The sequence below is a fragment of the Neoarius graeffei genome, chromosome 21 (genome assembly GCF_027579695.1).
Source record: "Neoarius graeffei isolate fNeoGra1 chromosome 21, fNeoGra1.pri, whole genome shotgun sequence".
In the NCBI taxonomy this organism is placed as follows: domain Eukaryota; kingdom Metazoa; phylum Chordata; class Actinopteri; order Siluriformes; family Ariidae; genus Neoarius; species Neoarius graeffei.
Window position 1 is genome coordinate 30,415,835 of NC_083589.1, and position 13,035 is coordinate 30,428,869.

At 41.0% G+C, this 13,035-nt stretch overlaps 1 protein-coding gene across 1 annotated transcript in view; it reads left to right on the top strand.

The window, feature by feature from the left end:
• fgd6 (FYVE, RhoGEF and PH domain containing 6) overlaps positions 1-13,035 on the top strand; it is a 164,907-nt gene that overhangs the window by 55,901 nt on the left and 95,971 nt on the right. The window contains exon 3 of the mRNA XM_060902955.1: positions 9,544-9,658. Within this exon, the coding sequence (XP_060758938.1) occupies positions 9,544-9,658 (115 nt within the window). The remainder of the gene's footprint in view (positions 1-9,543; positions 9,659-13,035) is intronic.

A 13,035-nucleotide genomic window follows, 5' to 3' on the forward strand; every position in this document is an offset into this window, starting at 1 on the left:
CTACACAAAGACAAATATGAACTTGCAGTGATGCTACTACCAATGACTGCTGTCATGCTACAGAGGTTACAGTTCATCACGCAACTCAAGTCAATGTGATGGCTGTGACTGAACACGGTCAGTGAGTGCCTTATAGTTAGGTTCATATCACGTTTCATATTACGGCAGGAACGAGCAGTAGTAACATCCATGACCTTACGCTTAAAGCTCGACAAAGGAAAAACTTGACAGCGAGCTAATTAGCATTTGTTAGTGGCTACAGTCGGTACTCGGCACGTTAAAAGTGGGTCAACGTTGTAACGACATAACGTTACTGTACAAGCAATGCTTATTTAACGGGAACAAACTTAAGCCCTATATGTTGAAATTCCTCTCTTATTCATTCGTTAATTTATCACACAGTCTTACTTCAGTCATGTTCTCCCTTACTTCTGTGAAAATTCAACGTCTCAGACGCGGACACGGGATGCGTTTGATTAAGTCTCCTGATTGGCTGGTGATAGATTGGTGGGCAGGGGATGCGTTTGATTAAGTCTCCTGATTGGCTGGTGATAGATTGGTGTCATTATAGCGCGTCGGAGCGGTTCATGCCAGGCTCGAGTCCGATCCACCACTCCGTGGAAACAGCCAGGTTATATCCTCACGGTTTTATAGGCAATATCATGCTTCCTTTTGTAAAGGGGCGGCAGAAATTAAACGGGGGCGGGAATCACAGAAAGGGGGGCGGCCCGCACCTCTAAAACCCCTCGTGGAGAACCCTGAACTGTATTGTGAGGCTATCACCATGGTGACGACGCTCAGAGACGTAAGACGTAAGCAGCAGGAGTTAAAAAAAAGAACCCTGCGACACAGAGGGGGAAAGCTGTAGTAGGTCTATCGGAAGACATGTAATATGAACGCCGATCAGATATACTGCAGTGTATTTCTGTATAATCTTCCAATTTCTTTCCTCATCCCCCAAGATCGACCGGGAAAGCCTCCGAGATCGACCAGTCGATCGCGATCGACGGGTTGGTGACCTCTGGGCTACAGTATAGGTCTGAGTGATGTGAGGACATTTAAATAATATTGGCTGGCGTTGAGTGGTCTATCAGATATATTCCATTCAGCTAGCATGATACTGAACGAGTCGAAGACGAGGAGCTGAATGGAATATATCTGATGTACCATGAAAAAAAGTCAGCCATTATTATTATTATTATTCATGCAAATTCCTTTCGGGTCTTCAATGCGTCTTTCAGAACGCTCTCAAAATCTTCCGTACTTAACAAAGCAAACCTGGCAGCCATGTCTGTTTACAAATTGTCCCAGTCACTCACTCACTAGCGCGGACGTTTCACGTTTCCGACGTCGTGTTGTCTTGACAACCATGCAGTATCATAAACCATATTCAACACTCGTTCTCTATTGGGTAGAGCAGGGGTTTTCAAAGTGTGGGAGAGTCAGCCCCCCCTCAGAGAGCAAATAAACAACAGCGCCCCCCCACAATTTTTATTGTTGCTATACTTAATGTTCCATTCGTATTTAAAAAAAATGGTTGTTGTACACATTTGTATTTTTTCTTTTACACATTTTAAACATTTGTGCTTTTTTAAAACATCTTTTTTTACACATTTAAAACATCTGTGCTTTTTTAAAAAAAAAAAATCTTGTTTTGCACATTTTAAACATCTCATAGCATCGTTAGCTAGCACCTCTTGGCAGACAACACACTGTGGCAGTGGAGCATCTTCAGATCCAGTCCATGAAAATCCAAACTTTAAATAATCGTGGTCATACATCCTTCTTTTTTTGCTTGGCCCAGACTCTGTCTCCTCACTCACTGTAGCTTTAGGTACAACCCCGATTCCAAAAAAGTTGGGACAAAGTACAAATTGTAAATAGAAACGGAATGCAATGATGTGGAAGTTTCAAAATTCCATATTTTATTCAGAATAGAACATAGATGACATATCAAATGTTTAAACTGAGAAAATGCATCATTTAAAGAGAAAAATTAGGTGATTTTAAATTTCATGACAACAACACATCTCAAAAAAGTTGGGACAAGGCCATGTTTCCCACTGTGAGACATCCCCTTTTCTCTTTACAACAGTCTGTAAACGTCTGGGGACTGAGGAGACAAGTTGCTCAAGTTTAGGGATAGGAATGTTAACCCATTCTTGTCTAATGCAGGATTCGAGTTGCTCAACTATCTTAGGTCTTTTTTGTCGTATCTTCCGTTTTATGATGCGCCAAATGTTTTGTATGTGTGAAAGATCTGGACTGCAGGCTGGCCAGTTCAGTACCCGGACCCTTCTTCTACGCAGCCATGATGCTGTAATTGATGCAGTATGTGGTTTGGCACTGTCATGCTGGAAAATGCAAGGTCTTCCCTGAAAGAGACGTCGTCTGGATGGGAGCATATGTTGCTCTAGAACCTGGATATACCTTTCAGCATTGATGGTGTCTTTCCAGATGTGTAAGCTGCCCATGCCACACGCACTAATGCAACCCCATACCATCAGAGATGCAGGCTTCTGAACTGAGCGCTGATAACAACTTGGGTCGTCCTTCTCCTCTTTAGTCCGAATGACACGGCGTCCCTGATTTCCATAAAGAACTTCAAATTTTGATTCGTCTGACCACAGAACAGTTTTCCACTTTGCCACAGTCCATTTTAAATGAGGCTTGGCCCAGAGAAGACGTCTGCGCTTCTGGATCATGTTTAGATACGGCTTCTTCTTTGAACTATAGAGTTTTAGCTGGCAACGGCGGATGGCACAGTGAATTGTGTTCACAGATAATGTTCTCTGGAAATATTCCTGAGCCCATTTTGTGATTTCCAATACAGAAGCATGCCTGTATGTGATGCAGTGCCGTCTAAGGGCCCGAAGATCACGGGCACCCAGTATGGTTTTCCGGCCTTGACCCTTACGCACAGAGATTCTTCCAGATTCTCTGAATCTTTTGATGATATTATGCACTGTAGATGATGATATGTTCAAACTCTTTGCAATTTTACACTGTCAAACTCCTTTCTGATATTGCTCCACTATTTGTCGGCGCAGAATTAGGGGGATTGGTGATCCTCTTCCCATCTTTACTTCTCAGAGCCGCTGCCACTCCAAGATGCTCTTTTTATACCCAGTCATGTTAATGACCTATTGCCAATTGACCTAATGAGTTGCAATTTGGTCCTCCAGCTGTTCCTTTTTAGTACCTTTAACTTTTCCAGCCTCTTATTGCCCCTGTCCCAACTTTTTTGAGATGTGTTGCTGTCATGAAATTTCAAATGAGCCAATATTTGGCATGAAATTTCAAAATGTCTCACTTTCGACATTTGATATGTTGTCTATGTTCTATTGTGAATACAATATCAGTTTGAGATTTGTAAATTATTGCATTCCATTTTTATTTACAATTTGTACTTTGTCCCAACTTTTTTGGAATCGGGGTTGTACTAAAAATCGATCCATTTTGTCTCTGGCAAAGGCTAGCTGAAGTTCGCTAAATGTCTGCAATAGTAACTTATTCTGGTTTATTTTTCCTCACGTTATGCCCCCCCGAAGAACTCTGGCGCCCCCTAGGGGAGGCGCGCCCCACACTTTGAAAAGCCCTGGGGTAGAGTGATGTAATACACGTTAGATATGCTTACAATATTGCATGCTGTCAATCCAAATGAATGAAACCCGCTAGAAGGGAATAGAACACGTTTTTATTCCACTGAAAAAGTGTCCTGTATGTATAATAACATGTCACAGTGCATTTCTTTTTTTTTTTTTTTTTTGAGATATTTTCTGGCTAATGTGATATCTTAAAATCTTTTAATAAGTATAATTACAAACTCATTGAAAGCTGCTGATTTGATGTTAAACTTTTATCCTCTTTAGTTAAGCAGACTGTCACAGGACAGATAAGTCTGAAATGATGTCTGTCTGTCCAAATTTCAGCCGGTCTGAATGACAGGCCAAAGGCTTAGGATAATGGGGCCCACCTTCTGGCCCCGGAATCTGAAGGGCTTTAGATGCCTGGCGATGGCTTCTCAGCTATTTCCAGGCACATTTTTGTGATCTTTAAAGGCCAAATTACACGAGACACTAGTTGCTAATTACACCACAAATTGAATATAATTTACAAGAAAATGTCAGAAGATTCAAGAAAAATATGCTTCAAGTTCTACCCAAGGAAACCGTCGCGCACACAGGTCAGTTCCAGGTCTCGAAAAAAGTCTGGGGGGCCAAGGATGTTCCAGTTGGTTACAACTTACTGGTCCTCATATACAGGTACTATAATAACACTCATGAAACATTGTCAACAATAACTATTTTTTTATACCAAGTCTATAAGAAATTCAGTAATTAACAAAACAACTATTGTTACATAATAGAGTTAAAATTTTGAGGACGAGATTCCAAGTAGCTTTGTCACAAAATTACTTTTAAAATGACTCTAAACTAGACACGGGAATATCATTTGGCATTTAGACTAAAATCTGCTGGACAAGAACTTTAGAAAATAGAAGAAAATAAAAACTATTAAAATATAAATCTACATCCTACAAAGCATATCATGACTGTCATTCTTATTATGAATTTAAAAAAATGCACATAATAACAGCATTATCACTGATTGGCAGTTTGGCGCTTAAAGTGCATATCCTGGACCAAATTATTATTATTATTATTATTATTATTATTATATATTTTTTTATATATGAAAATGTCCCTTTACACACTCATCCAGAAGGGTAATTTTGCACAAGGCCATCTGTCTACAGCAGAAAAAAATAAAATAACAAAACACGTCTGGAAAAATCCCAAGGGAGTCTGGAGCCAGATTGGTGACGTCACCTGCGGAAGCGCCAGCAGGCTGCGCGAGCTTTGCACGGTTTCAGTGCACAGCCTGTGTAGACCAAGCGCTCCCATTTCTCTCTCATTGTCCGGTCTTTTGGGAAACGATGAGTGCTAATCCCATCAAGATTGGTGTTGCTACACCCTCCTACGATACATCTGTTAACTATTTTAATAATTACGCCATAACGTTGAAGAAATTTGCAGAAAACCACCAGGTCGTTTTCTCATAAACAAACCAGCGCTGGCGTAGGATTCAGAGGGAGGCGTCCCGCACGCGACGTCACGAAAATCAATGCCGGGAAATCCAAATGCCAAGTTTTTTCAGAGGCGGACCAATTCGCCTCAAATGGCTTGATTTCAACTGAATTTCTCTGGTATTGTGCAAGGTAAAAAAATTGCACAAAATGTGACAGATGTTTGACCAAAGTTTAATATAAAATAGGAGAATTACTTGCTCCTGAATTTACCCGTGATATGCACTTTAACAGAATACTGTACTGCAAAGTTTCATGTAAACTGAACTCTTAAATCAACTGACTGGATCAGTCAGATACGGTCAGCACTAAAACACTAGTTCTTCTGCATTATGCAATAAAAACAACAGTGAATACTGAGTGTATTATTATTGTCTTATTTAGTGTGCCACTCAGGGAGACAGATGTGCCTGGAAATTTTGGTGGGGCGACGACCTTCGGTGGCAGAGTTATGAATTTTTAAAGTCGCACGCATGGAGACCTCCGTTTCACAGACCGTGTTACGGCATAATGTATTCACCCAGTGTGACATTTAAAAGTAGATTAGACCCATTTTTCATCGGCCATCCAGTTTAATGCTTTTGAAATGCAGACGGACAAATGCGACACTTACCAATAAATATCCGCCCGTCCGGCCTTATTTCCCACACTGCTGCTGTGTTACTGGCTGAACCTGTGTATCTTGATACAAGTCATGTATTGTACAAATGCCTTCAAGAATCATTTTATATATATATATATATATATATATATATATATATATATATGTTATTTACCAGCTGGGAGTTCTTTATCATGAAATATCATGACCGAGGTCTTGAAAGTACTGAGCAAGGCCCTCTGGGCCGAGGTCACGGTATTTCACCATACAGACCGACCTTAAGCTGGTAAATAATATATTTATTTTTTTCTTTACCAAATTCTAACAGAAAACGAGAGCGCCCGAAAGGGAAAACCGAGCCGAGCCGCCATTTTGAATCCTCATTCACAGCTGTAATGCAAATGGCTTCCTCCTCGGTATACAAGTGCACTTCCATGGCAGGAAAACAACTACATTTTGCCGCCTATGTAGTCCCCTATTTATACAAATAGGAGTCATTCAGGATTCAGCCATGTTTTTGCTCGGCGTTAGCAACAGTTACAGGTTTTTAGCTTTCTCCTGAAATGTTTTCTTTTATTTCTTCTTCCTCAGGGTAGTAAAACTCGCTTTCACTGTGAACACTGTCGTTATCGCTATCCATGCTGTAAAATTAATGCTATTCTACTGAGAAATGCTGGCAAACATTTATAAGATTTTTGATAATCTTATAAATAAATCTTATTTAAAAAAAAAAAAGATAAATGTTGACAAAAAATTCTACTATGTTTGTTGTTGTTATGAACAAGCAAGTCACCAGAGGTCCGTAACTTGGGTCCATACCGTAGGATACGGACCTGCTCGCCAGCCAATCAGAGCGCAGGATTTGATGGAAACCGCACTGCGAAAAAACAATTATTCACCAATATCCACTGAGCCTGATGCAGATAATTGTTTTAGAATAAATACACAGGTGGGTGGGGCGGCACGGTGGTGTAGTGGTTAGCGCTGCACAGCAAGAAGGTACGGGTTCGAGCCCCGTGGCCGGCGAGGGCCTTTCTGTGTGGAGTTTGCATGTTCTCCCCGTGTCCGCGTGGGTTTCCTCCGGGTGCTCCGGTTTCCCCCACAGTCCAAAGACATGCAGGTTAGGTTAACTGGTGACTCTAAATTGAGCGTAGGTGTGAATGTGAGTGTGAATGGTTGTCTGTGTCTATGTATCAGCCCTGTGATGGCCTGGCGACTTGTCCAGGGTGTACCCCGCCTTTCGCCCGTAGTCAGCTGGGATAGGCTCCAGCTTGCCTGCGACCCTGTAGGACAGGATAAAGCGGCTAGAGATAATGAGATGAGAATGAGACACAGGTGGGTGATTGTTTATTTTTAAAAATCATATTAAAAAATTAATTTCAGATTGAAGTAATAAAGGTGCATCGCAGATTCGTCACTTATCTACGCCGGACCTTTGAATAGTTTGAGACCGAACTTCGTAGCATCTTTAGTGCTTTTAGGAACAGCGTTTTCTTTCATAATTTGTAATTCTTTCTCGATTACGGTGACAAAGCGCCATTTTGGCCGCCATTTGGCTAGTCATTCGAGGTGATTATGGAAAAATAGTCCGAATCTCTCGACCAATCAGCACGCACGATATCCTATAACCCGCCAGTTTAAGAAAGTGTTGTTTTATTGCTGATTATTTAAGAAAAGCAAATGTTATATGACTTTTTAATGACACGTTTGGCCGTGGTGATATCTTTGTTTTAAAGTGTATAGCGTTTGGAAGAGGAAGACTTTTGTTTTTCACCTGTAGGACAGCAATGTTGAATAGTTTCCCCACGAACCTGAGCTTCTGACAGATTAATTAGGAAATGGTGAAATATGACTAACTTCTCGTTTTTGTCTCGAATTGGTTCATAGTTTGGGGTCTGGTTTGGAACTGACACTTGCTTTTAGAAGCTTTGCCGAGCAACAGCGTCAGGCGTTCACTGAAGCAATAGGTTCCTTCCTTTATAAAATTACATCACGCCAGGGGCTCCCGAGTGGCACAACAGGAAGGCGTGTGCCCTATTTCCAGGAGATTGCAAAAATAGATGAGTCAAGGGAGCAAAATTAGCCAGTTGTCACATCTGTGAGCTCATGTATGCAGAAGAGGGTGGATAGCACTTTTCCACCAAGTGTGTTCCGCTGCCCGATGATGCAGCCGGAGCGGCAGTTTGAAAAGATGCGGTTGGCTGAAGTCACGTGGCTCAGATGAAGCATGTTTTAACCTTCGTGTGAATTGGCTGGTGAGTAGGAACTGTCAGGACAAATCCAAAAATAAATAAAATCACACCAGGACCACCTGTAACCATCTGCTTTATGCTGCGCCCCGGTGAGACGGATGTACAAGGACAGTAATTCGAGGAAAAAAAAAACACCTAAATCTTACCCAAATCCATTTCCGTTAAAGTCTGAACAAGGCGATTGAAATGATGACTTTGGCTAATGAATATTATTCTATCCACATTCACTAGATATGAGCAGTCGTGCGCTCTGATTGATTGATTGATTGGCTACTCTACTACGAGGATGTCAGCTCATGTACTGTGAATACAGAAAAACAAAATGGCGGAGCGTGTTGCTGAACCAACCGAGGACGAAATAAAACTCGACTTGAAAACAAAACCCCCAAAAATACAACACAAAAACCGCAACAAAATATGGAATAAAAGTATTTGATGGTAAGAACGTATCTTTTTTTTTCTTCCCAAGCATTATTATTAGTGCTGTCAAAAATATCGCGTTATTAACGCGTTAACTTGACTCAATTTTAACGGCGATAATTTTTTTATCGCGAGATTAACGCTCTGTGACATGATGTAGGTTTTCATAAGCTTTTGAAACTGCCAGGAACTGTTGGGAACAGAGACTTTGCTTAGGAAAACTATAGCAGCTAGACTGTAATGCCACGCCCCGCACAACCAGAGTCCTCTGCCCTCCCCCGAAGAGCCACGGTGCTCGGCTTAGGTTTCGTTTTCCCATCGGCGGCTCCAGCCCGACTTTGCAGTGGCTGTGACAAGACGTGTTATGCTCTGCAATAAAAAAAACATTGGTACAACCAGTGTTCGAACTATGCCGATATTTTCGGGGGGTCCCTTTATTCCCTTGGGGGGGTGCTTGCGCTTGTCTCAGAGTGCGGATCTCCATCGCGCGCTCACTTCGGATATGCAAATGCTTCCCGTTACACACGATTGCTATGTCAATAAACATCATTTTGCCAATATTTTAGAGACCCCCCCCAACATTTCCCAAATCATGTTTTCAAGGGATCTCGGATCCCCCGAGTACCCCCGTAGTTCGAACGGTGAGCAAGCCCATTCACTTTTTTATGCTGATAAGAGAATTACAATGGTTTTTCATGTGACAAAAATGTGCAATTAAATTGCGATTAATCGTGAGTTAACTATGACAGTCGCGACATTAATCGCGATTAAATATTTTAATCGCTTGACAGCACTAATTATTATTATTGAGTTTTTCACAAATCGCTTCTGTCATTTCGCCGGTTTGTTTAAATTCTAAGCAGAAATGATTTTGTCGGACGTTTTGTATAAAGTTTTCATTTATCGAATTTGCAAAAAACAAAAAATGCTCTGTTTCTCAAAATCCAGTGAAAGTGGATAGAATAAAACAGTTATTCCACTCAATCTTGTCGTACACGGCTTATAGGCGACTCAGTGCTACGCACCTCGTCGGCTATCAGCTCATGTACGGTACGACTCGATTTCATGGAATAACTGTTAAATGTTTGTGATTTTAGATGATGTCATTTCAGCACATGCCGACCATATGTGTGTTTCTGTGTACGTATGACTCTGTGTCGATTCATGCGATTTGCTAACAGGCCTCATTTGGGCGGTGACCTGTCAGAGGAAGAGGAGGGGCTAAGCTCGAACGAGGAAGATGACAATAGCTCCACCTCCAGCAAGGACGAAATGGACCAATCAAGAGATAAAGAGGTGAGACCGGGTTCATTCACAAATCCTTTCATTCCACAACACGGCCTCGAATGATGCAATGTGAAACATAGAGCAGTGTTTCTGGGAAGCGCCATCTAGTGGGCCGTGAATTTTTTATTTTATTTTTTTCAAGTTTGAAGCCAAATACTCAATAGTTCAGGATGTTGTCGTGTCCCAAATCCGGTAGCTGGTTTGACGTACACTTTTCAAGTGGAATAAATACATTTGTGGGTAAATTAAGAAGAACAAGCCTTTATTATTGTCACATTCCTCCTTTGCATTTAACCCCTGTATGTGCGCACGCACAGTGGGCAGAATAAATAAATACGTTTGTGGGTAAATTATATGGATCTGTGATGCCTGCTGGAAGAGAAGAGCAGGGAGGATTGAGAATTGAACAGCTGTGGTTTGTTTACACCCGATACTAAAACTTCTAGCGTCCTAGCAACCATCGCAAAGTTGCCTACAAAGCCCAGAAATTCCTCCTTACCCAGGCAAGAATGATACAGGAATTCTCTTGTAGTGTCCTGATCCCCAGATCTTTAACCCAGCCTCATATATAAAAAGTTGTTCTCCTCCATGCTCTTTCAGGTTTTCATCTGTGAGTCCGTGTAGAACGATGTCGACCAGCAGCACCAGGTAGTTTGAGATGTCGGGGAACTCAACTGATGGATAATTTTCTAACTCTGAATGAAAGAATGAATTTATTTAAGCATGATAAGTTGATCAGCAGAGCTGGTGGGGTCGTGCATGTACAGATACAAATAATTACAAATACAAAAGACTCAAAATATACACAATCTTAAAAAAAAAACTTGAAATCTGTTAATTATCTTCACATTAAGTTAATTAGTAGTATGCATAACTACTGTCTTCGTATTTGGTTACAGCTACAATAGAATCAAAATTTATTCTACTCGTCAAATTTAGCGAGTAAATTTTTCTTTCATAGGAAAAATCCTTCTTTGTTGGCGTGTAAGGATCTAATCCCATTGAGTGGTTTCTATATCCAATTCTTAGTTTTAATAACTTGCTTGTTTTCTGAACACAAACATGGCAATAAGTTCTTGTGTTAATGGACTGGACTCCACTTTTGGATCATTAATCCCTTTTGACTGAGAATGACGTGCATGCATGTATGGTTTGGCTTCTGGTACATCCATACAGTTTTAAATACAATATCTACAATTACAAACAGTTGGTTTTTATTGCATTTATTTAATCCCTGGGCTCCCATCTGTAATAGGGCGTGATGTTGCATCCCATTAGTACACTTTACAGTAGATTATTAGAATCTAATAGAATAGACGAGCCAAAATAATCGGGGATCTTTTTTAACGGGCCCCGACTCGTTAGGCCATCCTTAAAAAAAAATCTGTTTCCTGTCCATCGGGTGAGCAAAAAAATTTTCAGTCGGGAAGGAGGGATTTTTTATATATATGGATGGATAAGAAATCGCAATGCTGTGTTTGCTTTTTCTTTCAGTACTTTTTTATTACAAAAGCAGACACATTTAATAAAATATGACGGTTTAATCAACTGAAACTTGTACAGAAACTTTAAGTTAGCATTTTAAATGCTGACTGCAACATTTGCAAAACTTTTACAAAGGTACTTAAAATGTCCGATACACGGACTTTTTGTAGTTCTAAATCGAGCGTTAGGCCGAGTTCGGATGAAATTACACTATTAAAATGATCACTGAATGATTTGTTTTTCTGAATCTTTACGATTTTGTTGTTCGCTAGAATACCATTTTGCGATTTCACACTTAAGCAAATGTTTGAAAACTCCGGATCTGCTTCCTTCATGGTGGCTGCCATTTTTTTTGTGCCGCACGGCACATGCGCAGAGCTGATTCGACAGGGCTTTCCACAAGCGCCGGCTGCCCGACTACACAATTAAGTCCAGCCGGTTACTTTAATGACTATTATTTTTGTAGCCCACAGGCTCTAAATATTAATTTTCGATTTTAATAAAATTAAATGTTTATCTAACGGACTGACAATAATGTCAAACTGAACCGCACTCATTTAAGTTGTGATTCGCGCTGTTTGTACCGATAATAACCACAAATTCCCCGCCGACTTTGTTGATCAGGGGAGAGTAACTCATCCGTGGCCCCGACATGCGGTGTGTGTGCGCGCACTCGGCGGAGGCAGTAGTGTGTCGGGGCCGTCGGAGGGAACAGAAGCAGAGATGACGCTTATTTTGTCTCCGGTAAACCAGTCTTCTCTCGTTCAATTCCGTGCTGGCATCAAAAGACACCGTTGGTTGTAAATGAAGCCAAACTGAGTGGTTGGAGTGTATTTTCATACACAAATGGAGAAATGTTGGCTGAGTGTGTAATTGTGTAGCCCCACTGCAGACCGTTGTTGTCGTTGTTAATTCATAGCATGCTCAGCTGCATGAATGTGTCATGCACCGAAAATAAGAGATTTACAAGCCAGGAACGCCTCATGATGCAATACGCAAGAAAAGAAAGAAGATTTACTGCCATTTTACTTTGTATTTGAGTAAAGTGAATAAATAAATGGTCTGTGGAAAATACATTTAATCCTGGGAACTGCGTGCACAGGAGTTTATTTTGTGTTTACTCCCCCCCGGCTACTTATTTGTCATGGCTGGCTAGTATGAGCCTTAGTGGAAAGCCCTGGGAATGCGGAAACGTCAAGTTCGATTTTAGATTTACGAACCCCAAAAAAATGTCAAAATCGGCGTTAAAAAAAATTTTCAACCGCACAAACGGCACTCACCCGGCCGGTGGACCGGAAACAGAACATTTTTTAATAATGGCCTTATGAGTCTGAATAGGTGGGTCTCGAAGCAGAAAAAGGTTGCGAACCGCTGCCATAGAGTATTCTCAGCTGCAACCAAACAACCTGAATATAGAGTAAACTTGATAATCACAGTGATTTTATTCTGATGATTCAGCCAATTTACAGTGTTATTGTAAGATACAAACAATATAAATGCCCTCGAAAGGGTTCCTGAGGTCCAGTTATGTACCAGAGATGCGTTTTTAGCTAAACTCCACCCACGTCCTCGAAAGTTAACAGTCATGATGAGCGTTTCTACTCTGAAATATCCACTACCTTCTTTCTGAGCATGGAGTAAACTCACACTTTCAATCCAGTGGTGCTTAAATTCAGACGACGGGTATAATTTTCTCAGATTTCAGTTTTCCACCCTGACACACCTGGGTAATTGGTGGTTTCTGAGATTTTTCAGAATCTCATGTCGATGCAGGACAGCTGTGTGGCAACGCTAACAGCTACAGGAATGACTTGGCTGTATTCAACTCCCAGATGGTGTTTTTTTTTTTGTTTGTTTGTTTGTTTTTTCTCAAATAAAAGCTGAGCTCTGAGGAGTCGTAC